The 22037-nt window shown below is 48.2% G+C and overlaps 1 protein-coding gene and 1 pseudogene across 2 annotated transcripts; one reads left to right on the top strand and one right to left on the bottom strand.

Moving 5' to 3' along the window:
- Positions 1-707: 707 nt before the first annotated feature.
- On the top strand, positions 708-2535 carry LOC123411646 (acyl-CoA-binding domain-containing protein 2). Of its 2 annotated transcripts, XM_045104609.1 has the most exons (4): positions 708-819; positions 1443-1560; positions 2084-2146; positions 2245-2535. In XM_045104609.1, the coding sequence occupies exons 1-4, from the start codon at positions 808-810 to the stop codon at positions 2331-2333; spliced, it is 282 nt and encodes a 93-aa protein (XP_044960544.1). In that variant the 5' UTR covers positions 708-807; the 3' UTR covers positions 2334-2535. The 2 variants fall into 2 exon arrangements, with proteins under 2 accessions (XP_044960544.1, XP_044960545.1); XM_045104610.1 differs by lacking the exon at positions 708-819 and having other exon boundaries at positions 1431-1560.
- A 1920-nt stretch (positions 2536-4455) lies between these two features.
- On the bottom strand, positions 4456-6162 carry LOC123408504 (annotated as a pseudogene).
- Between the last annotated feature and the right edge of the window lie 15875 nt (positions 6163-22037).

Genomic DNA, 22037 nt, shown 5'->3' on the forward strand with positions numbered 1-22037 from the left:
TACGATGTTGTAAAAAGAGGGGTCACAAATAGTAGTTTGTGTATTCCCCGACATTTTCGATGCTAATAAGGAGTCAACACATGGGATTCCCTTTTGATTTTGTTGTGAACTTGTGATACATATTTCTACGGAAATCATTAATGCTTGATGTATGGAAACAAATCAAACATGCATCCCAAATAATTCCGATGGATTCGCGTTCACACCTTGCAGTCAGCCTTTCATTAAGGCACTATCTTAAAAACGGTGCAAATCTCTTGATCGACGTTACGAAAAAAGAAGAAGACCTAGGAATAAGAATTTGTGCCACAAGATCAAAGCAAAGCAGAAACCAAGAAAGCCACAGAAAACAACGATCCTATTTACCAGGAAAGGGCCCAATGCGTCATCCGCACTACAACACCATATGATACCGTAGAGTACCTCGATCCGTATTACACCCATCTTTCATCCACGAGTTTGAGATACATTTTTTGTGTGTGTATTTATAAGTATGAAGTGGCCTGAAAGGAGCGAACAAACGCGCTGAAACACACGTCTGATTTGAAGAGAAGAAAAAGTTAGAACATGTCATATGTGTGATCGGAGGGAGCAGCGACACGTGTCCGTGCCGTCCAGGAGCCGGGGTCGGACGGCCGAGATGGACCCCCGACACGTCTCTGGTTGGAGCACGAGTCCTCCCCCGCCCATATAAACCACGGCGTACGCACCGGAGGCAGCCCAGCCCTCGCCTCGCCTCGAACACATCGCCATCGGAGCAGCCGACAAACCGCAGCCGGCGCTCGATCCGTCCGTCCGTCCGTCGACATGGGCCTCAAGGTACGCGCAGATCCTCTGCTTCCTCTCCCCCTCGCGCTCTCGGAGCCCCGGCCGCGCGAGCCAACTCCGACCAACTTCGCCGGCGCCGTCGGGGCCGCGACCGACGCGCGCGGCGAGATCTCCGGTTCCCGCAACTAGTTTTGGGGCGGTCCGATTGCCGTATCCCACCGATCTACGCGCCTGTCGATCGTGGCGTAGAGTCTAGGAATATTCTTCGCTAGGGGATTACTGGTTTTCGTGGTTCAGGTTCAGTTGAGCTCCGCCGTCCGAATCGCCCGCTTCAGATGTCGTGCACATCACCGCCGCCATTAAACTCATGTATCTAGCTGGAGATTAATTCCATGACTAATGTTGAGGATACTTAGTTTACCTGCAACTTCAGGGCTGGTTGATGCCTGAATCTGTTCAACTTCAGGGCTCAGATTCACACCAGCAGTTAACAGCTGAAAGTTAATGTCCACACGTATTATTTTGCGAAGTAATTTAGTTTACCCACAGTTTTTGGATTTGTTACTGTCTTCTGCCTCGGAACAACCGGGCGAACTGGCCGACGAACCGAGTTAGCAGCGGCTGTCACTGTCGGTTACTTATGCTGTTGTGCTTCCCTGTTGATGTTTCTTCAGGAGGAGTTTGAGGAGTACGCCGAGAAGGCCAAGACACTGCCCGACACCACCACCAACGAGAGCAAGCTCTGCCTCTACAGCCTCTACAAGCAGGCCACCGTCGGCCCTGTCAACACCGGTACGTTCACACATTTACGCGCCTTTCCTTTCATCCTCTTACTAGTTTCAGTAACAAGTGAATTATAAGGTCTGGTTTACTGTTAAATTAGCTCTAGTTTCCTGCCCTGGTGAACTCTCAAGAGCGGCTCTGTTTGATTGATTTTTGCATATCCTTAGAAAGGACAATCTGATGCAAAAGGAAAATACACAGTGCCATCTTAAGCTTTAACTAGTAGCACAACCAACCCCAATGTGGTCACTCATTGTTTCAAATAATATTAATACTATTATCATGTGGTCACCTGGACATGTGCCCAGATCCAGATGTGCATGATTGGTACCTGTATAGATCTACAAAGGGAACATCATGTGACACTGCCTGTCCTCCGATTAATTATAAATAACAATACTACATATTGTTACTATCTGGTACAGTAATTCTTAGATTTTTCTTCTCAAACACGAATACAAGTAGATGGCAGTTTGTATTAGAATTTCGTCGATCGTCGCGCTTAACTAACTGCTCTGTTCTCACCTCACAGACCGCCCTGGCCTTTTCGACCTGGCGGGCAAGGCCAAGTGGGATGCCTGGAAGTCCGTCGAAGGTAACAAGTTCTTGATTCCTTCTGGTTTTTCAAATCCATGTTTGCGCAAACAACACCAAACTTACGCTTATGCAAATGCTGGCAAAACTTTGATGCAGCCAAATCCAAGGAGGAGGCAATGGCTGACTACATCACCAAGGTGAAGCAGCTGCTGGAGGAGGCTGCCGCCGCGTCCGCTTCATCCTAGGCCACAAGACCACAATCGCTATTATTGTCCTGGTGGTGCAGACATATGTGCCAATAAACACAAATAAATTCGAAGTACTAGTTGTTGTCAAGCTTATCATCGTTGTCGTGGATGTGTAATTACGTTGAACAAGCCCTGTGATACATGAAAGTGCAATCTCAGTTTACGCCATGATTGATTAATACATGCCTTCTGTTGTTAAGATGATTTTTTCATTCCTTTGGGGAATCCCAGTTGCTGATAAATTCTTTTGAATTCTATCCTGTTTTGTTGGTTCCACAACTAATGTTTCAGTGACCTGCTGCAAATACATGATGTGTCATAGTACCCTGCCAGAGGGCAACCTATAGTTTGTTTGAACTGCACTGCTGCTAAGTTTTGTTGCCCTAGCATCGAAACTTACAACTTATTTGCAGTGCTGGATTACCAGTTAAGCTTTGCTGAATTGCCGTCTGTAACTTGATCTGGACGCTGAGTATTTAAGCATTGTTCATCAGCAATGGATGTAGTAAGAAGGAAAAGCCAGTGATAGTGATAGGAGGATCCCATCAGCTGAGAGTTGGTGGCGAAGAGATGACCAGGACGTACAGATCACCTCCAACTTCTGTGTGGCTGTTGGACGGTTAGTTGGAGAATACTGGCCGCATTTTCTTAAACTGTCCACAGGTAGTTCATACGGGAGGCTCTGGGCAACAACACAAACAGTTTTCTTCCCCTCCTCCTTTTTGGGGTGCAGAACAGGAGTTCTTATTCCTTCACTCGCCAAGGCAAAGTACAGATTTTGCAGCAAGTTTAGAGTGACGACCCGAGAACATATGACCCGGACTACGATGGAGGAAAGAACGAGAGAAACCGAATCTATCTCTTAGCAACATATCAAGGAGATACATTCTGGATAGGTTACTCAATTACTCCACGGGATGTGGATCATTTGGGGAGAACAGATGTGGATCATGATAAGGAGATGTGTTTTACACACTAGAGCGTGTGTGGCAGGATGGCCAAGGTGGAAGACATCATCGCGAGCTCCAGGACTCGCTGCTAAAGCTACAGCCAGTAGATTATGATACCAAGGGTAGCTGCTACTAGCTGGCCTCGCAACACGCACATCCACCCACCACCGCGTCCCAGTGGTGGCTTCCAATGATGTCGAAGACTATGCTATTGTACTGACGGTAGGATATTCGACTGAGGTTAATTCCATAGTCAAGAAGTCTTACCTCTGTGAAACCATCAAACCATGTCGCTAAAGCTGTTGCTATGTACCCCCTCTGGGTTCAGCTTCAACCCTGCTGTCTGCAAAACATAACTTGTTCAAGACTTATGATTCAGTAGTAATACGCTCGTGACAAATAATTGCCAGGAAGCATTAATCCTACCTTGTCAAGCAACCGAGCTGCCCATACATACATTCACCTGAGTCTCCCAGCACCAAGACTCATTGACAAATTTATTTTTTTGGAATAGCAGGCGAAATAACCACCATAGAGCTTCAGGCTTATAAGCTATCAGCCAGTAGAGCACCTTATAGGATAAACTTAGTAGCCAATAGAAACTGAATAACCAAGTTAATAGATCTTTAACTGACTAGCACACTCACTTATTTCAGGGATTAACGGAGTTTAACAGTTCTCAAAGTGCAACATTCTCTTTAATAGGGACAAATCTTCCAAGAAGCAGCCCTTGGAACAATTTGAAGAATTGAACACCTAGAAGATTTCAAAGTTGCCGAGAATAAACTTGGTTATGAATTGCTATTTGACTTTATGTATCAGGATCCCGGACTATGACCTGTGTATTATTCGACACCACTTTTGGCTGGGGTATCACGCAAACTCACATGAATGACACGTGGGCCCCGAATTGGGTATAGATGGCAGCCACATGGGGAATTCCAGGGTGAAATTCAGCCAAAGGTTTGAAAACCAAGCAAGGGCTGAAAATCAAACTTTTTTAAGAGTACAGGGTGCCAAACCAGACCATTGTAGAGTTCAAGGTTTGAACTGTATGTGGGGGGAGAGTTTAAGGCTAAACTTTTTTGACCAAGAGATATGCTACTGATCATTGGCTGAACTCTCAACTGAAATGCCAAAATAAATAAGTGGATGCAAGCGGGCACGTATAAAACGGCAAAGGTAATATGGAATGTGTATTCATGTTTCAGAGATCAGAGATCCATTGCAATTTCAGCCATGGGCCATAAACTTCCACTAAAAATATGTTTCTCTAAATATCAGAAGACATAACTGAGATGAAGCAGCATGTGGTAATTCCTTACTAGCAATCCAGCATTACAAAAGTCACGGGAAAAAACGGCAGAGTGTCATGAGGCTGCATCACAATCTAAACAAGGCTGTTACTTCTAGCTTCGACCGGTGAAAAATTACCAATAGGTGTCGCTTCAGTTGTTCAACTCCTGGAGCCCTCAAAGGCTGCTTTGTTCTAGATCTCAACTACGAATCCATAACTAATGCGGCCGTCTGTCTATTGAGTTCATCGTCAGCCTTCTTCAGAAATACATCCCAGCCGCTCCCTTCCCCCCAATCCAGCATGTCATACGGCACTGCCGTCATTAATCCTGGCCTCACTGCACCTTGCTCCATTACCACTCTAAACTCCAGCTCGTCCTCTCCTCGCTGCTCGTCTTCGAGCTCCTCCCATGTAAACATAAGGGGCAAGGTATAGCCACCCCAAGGATTGAAATCAATCAGCTTCACCCGGCCGTCTGCTCTGAAATAAACGTCAAATGTGTAATTCTCTGAAGCAAACTGCGGTGCAACAACTGCTTCAAAGAAATCCTCGATCTTCGGCTGCACCTCAGCACTCCACCCAGGCAGTGAAGGGTAGTAAGCAGATGTGTCTCTCTGCGACACGCCGACCAGCTTTCGTTGCCGCACGAAGCAACGGAACTCTGACTCGGGCCGCAGGCCCGGGTACCACTTGCGGAGGGCGAGGTAGTACTAGAACCCATCATCCACCCAAGTATCATCGCTGCTTTCCTGTCCAACATCTTCTTCCGGCGCATCATCGCTTCCATCACTGCCGGCAGCAGCTTGAATGCCTCCCTCGTTGAGACCATCAGTGGGAGGATCACTCAGAGAACCAGCACCGCCATCTGATGGAGCACCCGCTTTGTTGGCAGCACTGTCCTGTCTGGCATTCCGTCGAGCACCCTTGGCGCGCACGAAGTCCTGGCAGGACTGGCGTGCGGAGGCGAGGTCGTGCGCGACGCAGTCGGAGGAGCGGAGCAGCATGGCGACCTCGGCGAAGCAGGTGCAGCGGACGGTGCCGTCGGCGGACATGAAGGCAGCGTCCTTGGGCGCGCTCCAGTTGAGCTTGGGGAGCGCGGCGCCGCCGAGCTCGGCGATGGCCGCGTCGACCGCGGCCTCCAGCTCGGGGAAGGCGGGGCGGGGCGGGCTCTCGTCGTCGGAGCAGCCGGAGAAGAGGCCGGAGCTGTCGCGGTCCGCGAGGTTGGCGTGGAGGGGCGGGAAGGGGGTGCGGCCGGAGGTGAGCGCCGGGAGGAGGAATGAGGGAGGCCCTTCCGCCGCGTCCTGGTGAGGGGCGTCGGGGCAGGGGCAGGCGGGTTGGCCGGAGAGGTAGCGGAGGAAGGCGGCAGGGAGGGGGATGACGACGGTGGGGACGGTGTGGCGGCGGAACGCCGGGTACCACTCGTGGATCTGGCAGCGGAGCAGCTCGTCTAGCAGCATCTCGCTGACTACCTCGCTTTGGTTCGGCTTCGCCTCCGTGCTAGTGGCGGGGGGAGACGCGACGGCGAGGGAGATGAGCGCCGCCGGTTGGCGCGAGAGACACCGGCGGATTATAAAATATTCTAACATCCACAATACAAAAGATACACAATATCAAACATCCGAGATACAACCAGCCCCTGAAACCCTCTTCGGAACATCCGGACAGGCCGTCCGGTCACGAAATGCAACCCATACGGGTCTCTCAAACATTCGGACTAACCATCATCCTTCATTTCCAGCTCAAATATGAGGTAGATATAGAAAAACCCAGATATGCTCGTCACGTCGGTCTGACGGCTTGGCCCCACGTGGACTCGTCGGAAAGCCCGAAAGTCTGACGGGCGCCTTGACCGTCGACGTGGTGTGAACGCCGCGTGGTGCCGTCTGGCTCCCCGCCTGACGTTGGGGCCGACTATTTAAGACGGTCGACGCCCCCAGCCCTAGCTCATTCTTCTGCTTCATCTCTCCGCACGTCACCCAAGCTGTTGCTCATCTCGTACTTCCCTCTGCGTCAGGATGGTCCGACAGCTCATCATCACCTACGCGCATCTCACTCCGGAGCGGCGCCTGCAAATCGAGGCGGAGATCCAAGCTCGTCGCGCAGCACGCAGCGCTCCGGGTCTCCCTCCGGACTCGTCGGGAAGGAGGAGGAGGAGGAGCCGCAGCAGCAACAGGAGGCCATGGAGGAGGACGACTCGGAGGAGCAGGCTCCCGACTTGATCATGGCAAAGACGGAGGCGGAGTTCGTCGTCGCCTAATTGGAGGAGATGGCGGAGCAGCAGGTCATCCTGGATTTCATCTGGGATGAGGCCAAGGTGGAGGCCAACCGTCAGCTCATCCGACAGAGGCAGTCGGAGTTCGCTGTTGCCCAATCGGAGGAGATGGCGGAGCAGCACGCCATTGTGGATTTCATCCGGGATGAGGCCGAGGTAAAGGCCAACCATCGGCTCATTCGGCAGAGGTAGGCGGAGGCCGACACCCTCTTCGACGAGTTGGAGGCGAAGATCGAGGCGGAGGAGGCCGTAGCGAAGCAGCTTGAGGCGCCGGAGGGATGGATTTGCGGCAGTCGGTCATTTATTTGTCGGAGGGCATGAAGATTGTCGACATCTTAGTAAATAGGTTCTACATAGTACGTAGGTTTGTAGGTATGTTGCAAAGCGAGACGTTCGACATTGCAAGTGGACATTCAATTTTGCAAAGGACGTCCATCATTCTTTTTTGTTGATGCAAATTCTAGACCGGGTCAAGAGAACATGCTGATGTTACAAAGGCCGATTGGTGTGTAGCAAGCGCAGCACACACGTTCAATACGAATTAATGGTAATGGTCTTAGGGCGATTTAATTCGAGGAAAGACAAAAGGGAAGAAAATTCTATGAACCTGCAATTCCCAGTAACGTTGTTGCTGCTACCGGATATCCCACTTGCTGCCGCAAGTCGGGCCGCGATGCCGCAAAGCTCATGCTATTCATTAGTCGGCTGAGTTTGGCAAAGATCGGACGGGTCACAAGATGTTTGGTCGGTGTGATCGAGCACCTTAGCGTCACGTCGTGTGATAGCCTGGCTTATTAGGGATGATAGACTACTCATATAAATAAGGAATTCCTTCTTTTCCGGGAACCCATTCGAACAGAACTCCCAGGTTAAGCGTTCTCAGCTTGGAGTAGTTCTAGGATGGGTGACCGACCGGAAAGTTGATCCCGGGTGCGCATGAGTGAGGACAAAGTGCGTAGAAAAGAAAAGACTAGTATTGATACGTGAGACCAGTCTAGATCCTGCCACGAGTAACGACCGCCGGCGGGTATGTCCGGGGCATTACACGTTGTGAGGAGTCATGTTGCAATTAGCTGCACATCGGTCATGTTGCAATGTTGGACAAACCAGTCAACGCCTTAGCCGCATGTGACATCACATCTTCGATGGTGCTATGATGGCCTCCACCAGCAATAACCACGCCTCGTGTGACGGGAAGGGTTGCAACATCTTTCTTCTTCCCTATTGGCTTGCTTTCTCTTGTCTCATACTCCATTCATCTTATAATATAAGACGTTTTTGCAAAGTGACGGAGGGGGTATTTGAGATGGGATGATGAAACGAAGGACAGAGACTTCTCGATAAGGGAAGCAAATTGGGACTTAAACCAAACATTACCCTAAGACACTATGTGAACTGCAGAACTCGGGTGTGACCCATATGACATGTTGCCGACGCGGCACGCGACAGAAGCTACGTAACGCGAGCTGTGTTGGCATGTGACCTCGAATGGTTGCAGCATGGCCATGTGTGAGAACCGTCAGTACGTTGACATGCATGTTTCTTGTACGATGGCTTGCCTTTCTTTCGAGTGAAAGGCGTGGTTTGCTGCGCCCAACAAAAAAACAAGGAACGCATGGCTTGCTACCTAACATGGCTCTAAAGGTGTGGGTCCATTAAATGTTGAAGAAATAACCTTGTTTGTCTCGAAGCTTGTGCATGAACCGTTGCTTCAAGTTCATACGGTTTCATTCTCTCTCTTCTTTTATTATGTGTCATGTCATCAAAATCATCTATGTGGCAATTTTATCAACGATGATCATACGACCATTAGAGATGTCCTAACACGGACAAATCTGAGTGACCTATTCTCGTGAATCGTACAGTGGATGGGGCGGTTTATATTGATCAATTATCATCTGACTTAGTTAACAACCGCTGGTTGGTAGGCATACGCTAGCCTTCGGGGTGATCTCCATGGCTCGTGGCCCTGTGCCGACACCGCATTCCTATGTGCGTTACGATGGCCAATCCGTGCCCACATCTCTTCCGCTACGTCGTCAGATGATACTCCGTTCGAAAATAAATTGCACAAAACCATCACATTTATAATTAGGGTATTCTAAAATTATAGGTTTTGTTAAAAATCATAAAAACCCATCGCTTTCGCGTTAAGTGACTAACAAATCGCACTAAATCAGCTTCGAGACGCAAATAACAGAAGAATAGACATCCTGAGCCCACCTGTCGGGATGATGTGTAGTTTTAGTCAATGTTTGACCTGCTGAGGTGGATGGAGGCCCCACCTGCTAGCCACATTTATTTTTGCTATCTTCTTCTTCTTCCACCCAACGTCTCCGTCACCACCGGCCACCCCCTCTATTCTGCTCCAGCGAGCACAACACAACTGACGAGATTGTTGTGGATCTAGGAGAAGGAGGTGTCGCACAAGAAAGGGAGATCTGTCACTGGAGGTTGCATCCCATCCCCCCTCGTGATTCTGCTGCCTGCCTCACCTTCACTGGATCCAAGCATGGCAGAGGAGGCAACATGCGGGTAGGATTCTGCACAGTTGGCGGGATGTGGGAGGCATGGCCGTGGCTCATCGCCGGGATGTGGGAGGCGAGGGCCATGGCGCGACGCTGGAGGTGGGAGGCCGGGATGTGAGAGGCAGGGCCGTGGCTCGTCGAGGGGATGTGGGAGGCGGGGGCCATGGCGCGACGCTGGAGGTGGGAGGCGGGGGCACGACGCGTCGCCGGGATGTGGGAGACGGGAGGCGGCAGGGCGCGACGCTAGAGGTCGAGGCCTCCTGGCGCTGAGCAGGAACCTAGGGGCAGGCCGATCTGGCGATGCGGCGGTGGCTGGTGGCCGAATCTGGCGCCCGGTCCCCAGTGCTCCTCCCTCTGTTTGAGCTCGTCGGCATGTTGCAGGTGGTGGATAGTGGTGGGAGGAGTCAGTGAGAGGGGGAAGAGGAGGAGGAAGAAGAAGAATGGTGAAAGGAGATGGGAGGCTGACCGGTGGGCCCATCTTCCACCTCGCCATATTGTCCATGTAGGCATGCCAAATCAGCCGCACATGTGGGGTCAATCAATCAGTTTTGATTTTAGATGAGGCTTTAGTTTTCGAATCATAAGAGCAAGTCTAGTAGAACCCTCAAACCCTTAAAACAAAAATTAGTTTTAAGGGTTGAGAATTGCACATTTTTGACACTTTTAAGGGCTGAAAAATAGGGGCAAAGACTACAACCCTCAAACCCAACCCTCAAAATCGGAATACAGCCAGGACCGCGCGCACCGGCTGCTGGAGCTCGCGCGCTACTGCTGCTGCGGCGCCGCCGCGGCGAGCTCCTTCTGCGGCAGGGAGAGGGAAGGGGAGGGGCGGCGGCCGGGGCGGGCGCGGGGGGCGGGCGCGGCGGCGGCCGGGGCGGGCGCGGCGGGCGCGGGGGCGGGGCGCGACGGCGGCCTGGGCGGACGGGGTGCGACGGCGGCCGGGGCGGGCGGGGCGCGACGGCGGCCAGGGCGGGCGCGGAGGGAGCGCGGGGGGAGGCGGGGCGGCGGCGGCCGAGGCAACTTCCTCGCGCGGGCGGGAACCAACTGCCTCCCGCGCGAGGTGGGAAGTGGAGTACGGGTTGGGGACAGTTTTCCTTCCCAACCCTTACTTTTACAGGCTAGGAAGGGGTTTACGGGTTGGACCTTTAATTTTTTTTACGGGTTTAAGGGTTCTAGTCTACGTCGTTTTGTCGACGAAAACTGTAAAAAAATGATTATTTAAGGGTTTGAGGGTTCTACTAGACTTGCTCTAACCACGCTCTACATGTTGAGCCACGCTCTACGTGTTGAGCATGAACCTCTTGGACGTAGTGGCTAGAGTGCTTTAGCTGCAACCTTTTAGCACTCACGTACACCGAAGCAAAAATTTAGCACTACATTTATTATTTGTTGCTCCAACTGACATGTGGGACCATCGCAGTTTGCCAAGTAGGCTAGTTAATTAGTGCCACGTCCCAGTCAAATCGGTCTACTGTATGCCAGCTAAGCAAAATATGTACACTGACCGTATGTGAACCCCTCAAACAACTTTGGTGACCGTGTTTAGAGTATTTCGAAGTACAGGGATCAAAGTGAGTTCTGCGACAAGTTTAGTGATCTGTGATGAATTTTACACTTATACTCCCTCCGTTTCTAAATATAAGTTTTTCTAGAGGTTTCACTAATGAACTACATATGGATGTATATGGACATATTTTAAAGTATAGATTCACTCATTTTGCTTCGTATGTAGACATCTAGTGAAATATCTTAAAAGACTTATATTTCGGTACGGAGGGAGTAGAAAGGTCAGTGCTCTGCACCGGCCCGCCGGCCGAAAGTTTCGACCGGCCGCACGCGGCCCGCACGATCCGTCAACCGTCCGTACCGTTAAATATTCATGTAACATTTTTTCCCTGATGCAGCAAAAATTTAACGCGATGCAGTAATTTTCGTCAACGGTCACAACAAAAAATTTTTAGAAAAAAATATATATCTACGTGATTGTAGCAAAAAAACAAAACTGATGGTGCGTGGTAGCAAAAGTTAAACGCCGGTTGTAGCAAATATCTACGTGACGTGGATGCAACTTTTTTACTGAACGGTTGCAACAAAAAATGATGCTGATTGTAGCAAAAATTAACACAGTTGTAGCAAAAGTAAAAAAACACCGATTGTAACGAAAAATCCGACGAACTGAAGTTGCAACCAAACGTATATGCAGCTTTTTTACTGGACAAATGTAGCAAATAAGAAAGCTTGTAACAAATATGAACGCTGGTTGCAACAATTTTGACGAAAAAAAAGTTACATGCCTAATCAGCGCTCAGGCGGGTCGCGTGCGGCCGGCCGAAGGGTTCGGCCGGCGCACCGGCCAGAAACGTTTACCTTATAGAAAATTCTATTATATTGCCCATCACATATATCATAGAGCATTCTTTCTGGCCTTTAGATGTGTCCAATCAGTGATCGGACAGGATAGAAGAAAAAAGTAACTCAACCGAATCCCTCATATCATTACTATACGTCTGGGTTGTCCACAAACCCTCTTATTCATCTTAAATATATGAAGGATATGAGGGTTCACAGATGCGCCGTGCACGCCTAGCCAGTCCGTCACGTAGGACGCGACTCCATCCCGAACCACTTTTTTTTCTTTATTCATTCTTTCTCTTTCTTTCTCTTCAACAATCACTTTGCAAATGACTGGACATATGAGAAAGCAAATGAACGGTGTGGTTGTACGGACCGATGAATAGAGGACACGTCTGATCACTCACCAGACACGTCCGTAGGGATCATATTTGCTATCGACTGTAGATGCTTTTATGACAACATTAACTATGCCAAATTCTTACCATCTACAATCAGTTCACAAAGTAGCAAGCTCTGTCCTACTGATCATGCAGATCTGCACCGGAGCCGCTCATCGTATGGCAGGGAGATCAGTTCTTCCACCATGACACGACAGACAATGACGCTCTGCCCACCATGAACAACTATGTTGATGACAAACACCGCTCTCCACACCCTAAGGGGAAGTGGTCAGCGATGAAGTGGTGAACTCCTCTCGTCTTCCTATGTTTAATTACATTTTAATCTTGCATTTTAGTTAGTGGTGAACTCCGGCGGCCCTTTTTGGGTCGAGTTGTATGCATTTTATCTATGCGGATTGTCCTAACTAGTAACTACTCCCTCCGTTCCTAAATATAAGTCTTTGTAGGGATTTCACTAGTGGACTACATACGGATGTATATAAACATACTTTAGAGTATACATTCAATCGTTTTGTTTCGTATGTAGACACCTACTGAAATCGATTAAAAGACTTATATTTAGGAACGAAGAGAGTACTATATATTTGATTGCTCTTATCATAAATTGTATGGACAATTTACGTGGCGTGAATGTTTTTTTATAGATTTCGTTGCCAACATATGAGATGCGGTCGTGGACATGGACAAATAAGGTATGCCTTGTCACTGATTGTGGACACGACCGGTTGTGTCCACAAGCATATAGGGCCTTCAATTATGTAACCAGAGTTGTAGATGCTCTAATGGTCTTAGACCATCTAAAACCGAACCCCTTGTATCATCCCAAACGTTCAGACAGGCTATCCGATCACGAAAAACCACACCCAACCGGATGCCCATATTCGATCCAAATGTTCGACCTGACCGACATTCCCTATATATGGCCCATATCTGGAGCGCGTATGAAGGCGCCTGAACGTGGGTGCCATGTCGAACTGGCCACAAGGGTCCACGCAGGGACACATAGCTATCGTTGGTCCTTCGGGCACTTCCTTCGCTCCACGTGACGCCGCACAACCTGAGAGAGCAAGTCAAGCTACTTAAGCCGGACGGCAGGAGTCGAACCCTAGCATATCCTCATTCCTTCCCTCTCCTTCCACCTGCGCTGTTAGTTTCCATCCGCTCGCCATAGCCGCTAGCCATGGCCCGACGGAGAATCACCACCTATGCCATGTTGATGCCGGAACCCCGGCTTCAGCTCGAGGAGGAGATCCGGGCAAGGCGCGTCGCTCGTGTTGTAGCTGGCCTGCCTCCGAATTTACCCGAGCCAAAACAAGAGGTGGAGGAGGAGACGGAGGAGGATGGGGAGGGGGCAGTAGCCGAAGGTGGAGCAAGACCTCCAGCCCATGGAGGGGGGCGGAGGCGGCTGCGGGCTTCGTCATGGCGGATGCCATGGCAGAGTTCGAGGTTACCCTCGCAAAGGAGATGGCGGAGTAGACCGCCACCGTACAGTCCATCTTGGACGAGGCCTATATATGTGAAGGCTAATCGACGTTTCATCTGGCGGCAGAGGGCAGATCGACAAGTTCTCCGTCTCTAGTTCGTCTGACGACAAGCCGGAGCTGCTGCACGTGACAGAGTTTCCACGGTTGCCAATTTATCCGAAGCCGGATACAGAGAGATCGTGAACATCTCCAATGATGAGTAGATAAAATACCTACTTAGTAATCCCTATGACTTTTATGGATTTAAGTTATAAACTTTGAGATACATGAATGCATCATAATGTCATTGTCCGGACGTTTGAGGGCGGATTTTAATACTCCGCCCGTCCCAATGTATAAGTCATCTTACGAAAACCAAACAATCCCAAATTACTTAAGCACTGTTATATTGTTAAAAATATAACAGTCGCAAAAAAACATAAGAGGAAAATGTGACAATGATTTGCAGTGCTGGCAGGTTGTCAACACAAGGATCAACAAAGAGCTGCAGCCAGGAACGAGATCCTCAGAATCAACAGCACACCAGCAAGTACATTTGTAGTAACAAAACATGATTCACTCAAAACCCCTCATCAGGATCAATACTACATTGCGATAGGAAAACACAAAATTTGTACTTTGGTGTTCAATGGCAGAGTACCAACAGCAAGGATATATAAAATAAAAGATGAAACATGGATGGATCTATAATACTAGAAAGATAACTGGCACTAGGCATAATAGGGATGCCTGCCAACATAGTTAGATTATTACATAGAGAAGGAGCACCTCAGCCGAAAATTCGGATTTGAGGACGAGCACCTCGGTGCTCGGCATCCTGTTCATACACACCCGCTAGGGATCCGCGCCGTCATCGTATTGTTTTGGCCTGTCCCCCGTGTAGGAGGCAGCTTTTCTTGTATTACGATTTGACATGCTAGGGAGTAAATGACGTGCGTGTTGAATGGGCTGAGAAACAATAAAAAATACTTCCGATTTGACATGAGCATGTTGTTGAATTGATGTCTGCATTGTTACTTTTCACATGGTTCTACAGTGATCGATCGAGCCCCTGTCTTGTTACTGCATGCATGTACCAGCAGTGTTTTTGACCTTCTGTTGGCACTGTACGAGTTTGCGTGTGGTGTCCTTTGACAGGCATGTATTAGCGTTAAATATAATCTGGGTTTTTATGTGATAACGTTCAATTAGGGACTACAAAACTTTTAGAGAACGTTATATAGCTAACTTGTGACAAATAAATATTGATGGGAAAAACTGACAGCCAAAAACGTGAGTCCATGCCCTCCTTGGTGTCGTTTATTACCTGGAAAAATAAAAAATGAAATGCGCATGCGTCAGAACCTAATCATGCTAAGTCTCTAATTAATCCTCCACTTGTGCACAACAATCAGCAAGCATGAACTGCCGACCCTACTGCAGTTGGAAAATGGATTATAAGCAAAACGATTATTCATTTCATCAAAACAAATTCCAGCTACACATCGGCCATTAAACAAACCACACACGTTATATGAAATCAATCCAGCAGTACACGTCAAACTAAAATTATGAAATCAATCCCTCAAATAGTGTTGTTTTGCGGGTAATAGACATGTTTTTCACAATGAAGGCAAAATAAAAATTTAAATAACCGCCCTTCTTAATACGTGGCACATAACAAGCACCACAGTGTCAAAGTACTCCCTCCCTTTTTTAAGTCCGCATGTAAAAAATATATTGAATCAAACGTTAAAGTTTGATTATGATTATATAAAAAATCAGCATTCACGATATAAAATTGATATCATTAGATGATACTGTATATCTCCAATGTTCCAGAAGTTGATTATATTATAAATAAATTGGGTCACACTTTATGAAGTTGGATTTAAGATAAATGTTTTTTTTACGAAAAAGATTTAAGATAAATCTTATTATCTCTATTTTTTATAAATGATAAGTGTCACACATGTGGCATAAAGCAACTTCACCGTGGCATTTTCTAAAACTAAAATTGTCACTCGAAAAGAAAAAACGAATCAAAAAAATTGGCATCCTATTGACAGCGGTTTTGACCGAAGAAAATATAATGCAATTCAAACGAATAAATTACTTGAAATAATGAAGTACACCATTGAGAAATGACCATGATGAATTGTCACCACTCTGTATAAAATAGCAAACCCAAGAAATAAATTAACAAACGGGCCGATATTTGTAAGATTGGCAAAATGAATAGAAATCTCCATGAATTATTTGTCCTAATTAAAATGATACACTCGGATAATAATACATATTCAAGTACACATAACGTTCATCCATGCACGCCGCCAACTACGGCGGGTGTCGAATATCTACATAAAATCATAGTAGTTTCAAAATATCGACCGTATGGTAAATGAAGCCCTTGTTCCATCCTTGGTGAGAAATATATTTAAATAGATAAATGAAGCTTTTAATGAGGTATCGACGCATATGTATTCAATATGAAAATATTTTGTCGACGTATTCATCTGATATCGTAGATGAAATTAAACTTAAAATAGAGTGAAAACAATTAAACATGCACACCCTCACATAAACCTTAATGCACCACTAAAAGCTAATTAGATTTAACCCATTAAAAAATGCGGCCACGTTGCATGACTGTAGGCTGCGTATGGATGCAAGCGGTGGTGTCCAGACCCATTAATCGTTCACCGGGGCCACCCATCACGACTTGTCTTTTCTATCTCATCAGTCACCCTTGCTCCAACTAGATATTTAATCGTTCAGTCTCTCAACAGGGGCCACAAGAGAACAGTAGACACATGTATTACGAAACATGTGTGTCAAACCAATACGTCTATGATACCTAGATCCTCAACCTAACACGAGCTAGCAGGGGACAGCCAGCAGACAGCTTACCATCCCAATGTGCTACTGGACGTCCCGGATTCAGAGCACCGAGGTGCTCGGTCACACAAACTTCGCACTCCACCTCAGCTCAATTCTTCTCCAGCTCACATTCTGCCTCATGACTGAGAAAATGTCAATCAGAATCATCATCAGTCAGAACCATCGAGTCGTCCGAGTCGACATATTCAATGTAACCCTGGGTGGCTTGGTCGGCACCAGGGGCGCAAAATACAAGATCGACTTCTTTGATGCTCGCCCACTGCTCCTTGGTCCAGGCATTGATCTTTTTCCTGTCTTCAAGATAGCCACTGTCGACCTCAAAGTAACCCTTTTTTAGCATTGAATCACGGACCTCCTTCTGGTACGCCTCGAATTCGTCGTCAATCTTGTTGCACAGCGCCAAATCCTTGTCGTGAAGAAGGATCCTCTCCGCAATCTCCTCCGGCGTGTAGTACTCGGCTAGGTCGTCCAGGTAGTCCATAGTGGGAAGATTTTCTCTCTTGAGGCCCAAGATGAGCTTGACCTCATCCGCCGGCAGCGCAACTTTGCCACCCGAAGCTGATGAATCTGCTCCTGCAGCGGCGCCCTGCTTGGCAACGATGGATGGCAGATTCGCCTCCCCCAACATCTTGTCGATTGGTATCTGCACAGCCGTCTTGTAGCTGGATCCGGCGGCTGCATTCCTTTTAGAGGGGAACCGCGTGGCCGGAGCCGGACCATGGTCGCCGGCCTCGGAAGATTTGGCGACGCTACACGGCTTCATCATCTCCATGGAAAGTTTTTGCTCCGTACCCGCCATCAGAAGCACAATCGATGATATACGAGGTTGGATTTCAAGGATTGTTGGTTGCTTGCGCTGGTTTGGGGACTTGGGGGCAGGCGGCGGTGCCGTCTCGATCTATATAAAGAAGGCAAAGAAGAGGAACCCTAAGCCGAGCGAGCCCTGTACCCAGTCGGTATCGGACGGACCAGTTCTCGGCCCAGTCCACGGACGACACGCTGGGCCGGCCCCTTTCCATACTTTGTTATCTTGTCAATAACTCCGGTCAGGTGTCCTAATCGCCTGCTCCGGTCAGGCAGACAACGCTCGAGTTTCTGAAACAATCGCTTTATTGCAGTTTTTTTTTCCTTCGCGCGCGTTTCGACTGTCATCCGGTAATTACTGAGACAACGCTCGAGTTTCTGAAACAATCGCTTTGTTGCAGTTTTTTTTTCTTCGCGCGCGCTTCGGCTGGGCACCCGGTAATTCCTGAGACAACGCTCGAGTTTCTGAAACAATCCCTTTGTTGCAGTTTTTTTTCTTCATCTTTCTACAACATAATTACTGTTGCAAAAGAAATTTCTACAACAAAGTTCATGTTGCAGAAACTCATCTGCGGATCTTGCTCAGATGGACCCGCCCTTTCTCCACGGGCAGCCAGCCGGAGAGCGCGTCTCCTCCATCTTCTTCGGCACGCATGCCGGCGCGCGGAGGGGCGGTAGGTATGCAGCAGGCCGGCGACGGAGCCTGTGGTGAGCACGGGAGCGCGTGGGCATATGGCGGCGACCGGCTGGCTCGTATGAGCAGTGGTGTTGCGGGAGCTTGAGGTGGTGATGGCCATGGTATGCTGCAGGAGCTGGGGAAAGGAGTTGATTGAGAAGGAGATAAGAAGGATGTAGCGGTGCAAGGGATACACATTGCGTGATGAAGGCGGCGGACGTCCAGTGTTGGATCAGCCGGATGAAAGAAATACTTTTCCATATGTATATACATATATGCTACAACAGTGCTAGTTAACATTTTACTAAAAGAAAATGTTAACATATACCCAATACAAATTATCTGAAAAAAGAAACGTAAATTTCATAACAAGCTTATGGATTTTGAAAAAAGCTCATCAGTTTTTTTAAAAAAGGTAAAACAATTGAAAAAGTTCATCGAATTAAAAAAAATCATAATTTTTTAAAAATGTCCATCGAGTTTGAAAAAAGTTCATTGAATTTGGAAAAGAAAAATCATTCAATTTTGAAAAACATAGCATTCAGTGTAGAGAATTGAATAAAAAACTTTCCGCAAAAAAAAAAAGAGAATTGAATAAAAAACTGAACAAAATCGTTCCAAATAAAATGAAAAACAAACAAGAAAGTCAAAGACATAGAAGAAAAAAGTTAAGAAGGTGTAACTGAGCATGTTAGATGAACGTGTTCTGGTGGTTAGTGCAGCGTCACCTCGACCGGGAGGTCGCTCATTCGAATACATCCGATTTAAGAAGACAGAAAAAAAGGAAAGATGTAAAAGAGGCTGAAGGCTAAATTTCTTATTTTTTTTAAAAAAAATAAAAGAACAACTCTAATGTAGATGATGTATAATTGGTGTTGTACTGAACCTCCTGTCGTAACTGTCAAATGGCCGATGCTCTCGCACGTTGCCAACCAGATTCTCGCGCGCCGCCGCCGACTGCAGAGCAAATCGAGCTGCAACCCGTCCTCTGCTGCACACTGCTGGTTGTTGCTACCGCCCCAGCCATTCCTCATCGCCTCCTCCTCCGTGGACACCGCCGGTCGGGTCGTGGCCCGGGACGAAGTCAAGGTGGAGCTGCGCGGCCATGAGTGCCTCCGAGAAGGGCGCGTGTCTGACATCCTCCTCTACTCACGGCTGCTCCTCTGCCCCAGCATAAGAATGGCCGAATTCGGGTAGGGGGATGGCAGGCGGCGGTCTGGAAAGGGTAGGGAAGGGGTCGGCGCTGGCTAAGACGGTGCCGGAGCTGGAGAGGGCGACATGGCGGCACCGGAGCTGGCCGAAATCGGTTGGCCACGATAGCGGCCAAAACAGGACAGGCGGCGGCGGTATCAGCCGATCTGTGAACTGTCACGACCCATTTTTAAATAACTAGTTGGATGTCCTTGCCCTGCCACGGAACAAAACAGTCTATAAAGACAATAAGAAATGAAATTGTTTATCTATGACAATTGCAAATGTGTAGAACAATCAATAAAGGCAATACAAATCAAATTGTTTTTCTATGGCAATTGAAAATTCTCAAACTGTCTATTGCTACAAGCATCGTGTGTTGTCTCCTCTTAAACTCTACCAAATCACCGTATGGTTCTTGGCATCAACAGTTACACATGATGGAGCATTCCGATTGTCGTACTGTTATCATGGGTAGGAGACCAAATAATACCAACGTGTACAACATTGGTAACAAAAGTGTGACCACAACTGCAATTGGTTTCACAGGATGGTCGTATTGTTATCATGTTAAGCACCTCAGTTTAACATGGACGATGAAGGGTCACACAAACATCGTTACTACCCGTTGTCCAGTTTGGTAATAGTGACCAAGCTAAATAAAGATGGAAACTATGTTTGGGCTCTCCCCGTCATCGTTACTCTCTTCTTTTGAGTAACCCCATCACCGCTACTCAAACCATGAATATTCACTTCAGCATTTCCCTCAAGCATAAGAAAAGCACCCCATTATTTACCTTTTAATAGTAGAGGTTTGTTTGCATCATTCACATAAAACATAGGAAAATAAAATGTAGCCATTTATTAGTTTGCAAGAAGATTTTCTAGTGGAGATTAAGCTTAGAGATATGCAACAAAGATCACTGAACAAAATCAATCAGTGATACGCAAAATATTTATATGACAAAAAAGTATGACTTTATTTCAACATTATAAAAAGGAAATAGCAAGATTACATGCGGTTGGCTACCAGTGAAAAGTAAAACAAAATAAGTAAAAAACATAGGAGAATCAAAAAAAGGAAACTCCACAACCTACAAGTTCACCTCATAGGTAGTTACTACTACTTCCACTATAGCAAAACCATCCATCAACATACGCTGGAGCAACAGCAACTTCACACAGCAGAAGAAAGAAAAATGAAGTGTCGCCATATATACAAGAGAGTCATTGTTTCCTACTCCCTTTGTACCGAAATATCTGTAGAGTGAAATGTACTATAAATATTTCAGTAGAGGGAGTATCTCCTATAATAAAATTCAGAAAAAGGGATAAATTTTGAGCTCTTTTATGGTACCCGCGGTCAAATATTGACCGTTCATTTGGGAAATCTAACGCTCGCTATCGATCTATACCGACTAATTCGAAAATGAAATCGTGAGCAGTATAGATTGCACTGCTTCGCTCCCTTCCTCCAGTATACAAGTTCTAAGGGCATTTTAGGAAGTAAAAAAATTCAGCCCACCCCGCCGGCCCGCCCTCGCCCTCCCATTTCGTTCTCGACCACGGCCGTGAGTTCCAGCCACCACCAGTGTGTGTCTGGCCATCTATGGCGAACCAGGAGGTTGTCGAGCTAGGCCATCTTCCTCGTCATCAACTCCCAGTTGCTCTCTCCCGTCCCTCCATCCTCATCCTTTTCTTCCTGCCGCTAGGGCGCTAGGCGCTGGACGAGAACCCACCACGCCCACACAGTTGCTCCACCGCGAGGCCGCGACTGGTCTCTCCACGTCTTCGTATCCACAGGCGCGCTGCTGCTGTTGCTCTCTCTCTCTCTCATCCCTGAAGGCACGACCTGCCCTGGTGTAGCTCGCGCTGCCTCACCCCTGCTTGGCCGCGTCGTTGACTTCAGGCCCGCCTTCTCGCCCTCTGTGCGTTGTACTGCCGCTGCAAGGACGGCTGGGTTGGCAAGGTGGAGGACCTCGGAACCGACAGCAACACCCTCGAACATCTGAAGCCTCCCGGCGTACGGTGCTCGTCCAGTCGTCCAGGACGGCGGCTGGCCGTGCCAGGCAGGCGAGACCAAGGCGGTTGGCTGCCATTGCCTGCCCTCTAGGATCGCTCTGACCGCTGACAGCGACGAGGCGACGTGAGGGCTGCGGGGCTACTTGCGTTCGTGAGGCGGAAGCGGTCACTGCGAGGCTGTGGCGCGTGCGCTGCGGCTGTCCTTGCGGGCATGGAGTGCGAACAGCGTGCGTGTGGCTGGGTGTGTCATGTGTGTGTGCGGGGACGAGCTCCAGGGACTAGTCCATGATGGACAGGGCAGAGGGCACCGGCTTTAGTGAGACGATGCTATGATGGACGAAAACGACAGGAAAGGAGGCGGGAATGAGCACCAGCTCACCACGTGCTCGATCGACGCGGCGAGATGACCGCGGACGCAGTGCAGACGGCGAGTGAGCATGCCGATGCCTGCGGTGGTCCTCGGGTGTGCCACAAAGAAGATGAGCTTCAGCAATCCGTGCAGGCTGCAGGGTGCAGCGACTGCAGGAGGTCAAAGGAGACCATGGAGTCCTAGCCTCCTGGGACAACAAATCTATTTCCGATCGCGCCATTATTTGTCGACTAACAACGAAGCTAAGGTTCCCATGAGCATGACAATAAATCTATGTCTATCCTACCCTCGGAAAATGATTGGTTGGATTTTAGTATACTGCTCGCTACACTATTAGCGGTATAGGGTACAGTAAAAACTCTCTAAATTTTACCATGTGTCCCTCCAGCCTGGACCTCAGTGTGGAATAGAACTATAGCGGTTCTAAGGATCCCTTCTCATACTTGACCCGCAAGCTTGCCTGACCATTCT

The sequence above is a fragment of the Hordeum vulgare genome, chromosome 7H, assembly GCF_904849725.1.
Source record: "Hordeum vulgare subsp. vulgare chromosome 7H, MorexV3_pseudomolecules_assembly, whole genome shotgun sequence".
In the NCBI taxonomy this organism is placed as follows: domain Eukaryota; kingdom Viridiplantae; phylum Streptophyta; class Magnoliopsida; order Poales; family Poaceae; genus Hordeum; species Hordeum vulgare.

What these genes read in the sequence shown, in the direction of transcription:
- LOC123411646 (XM_045104609.1), top strand. An exon ending in CGTCGGCCCTGTCAACACCG is followed by an intron (nt 1,561 to 2,083) that starts GTACGTTCACAC and finishes CTCACCTCACAG; the next exon opens with ACCGCCCTGGCCTTTTCGAC. An exon ending in TGCCTGGAAGTCCGTCGAAG is followed by an intron (nt 2,147 to 2,244) that starts GTAACAAGTTCT and finishes ACTTTGATGCAG; the next exon opens with CCAAATCCAAGGAGGAGGCA.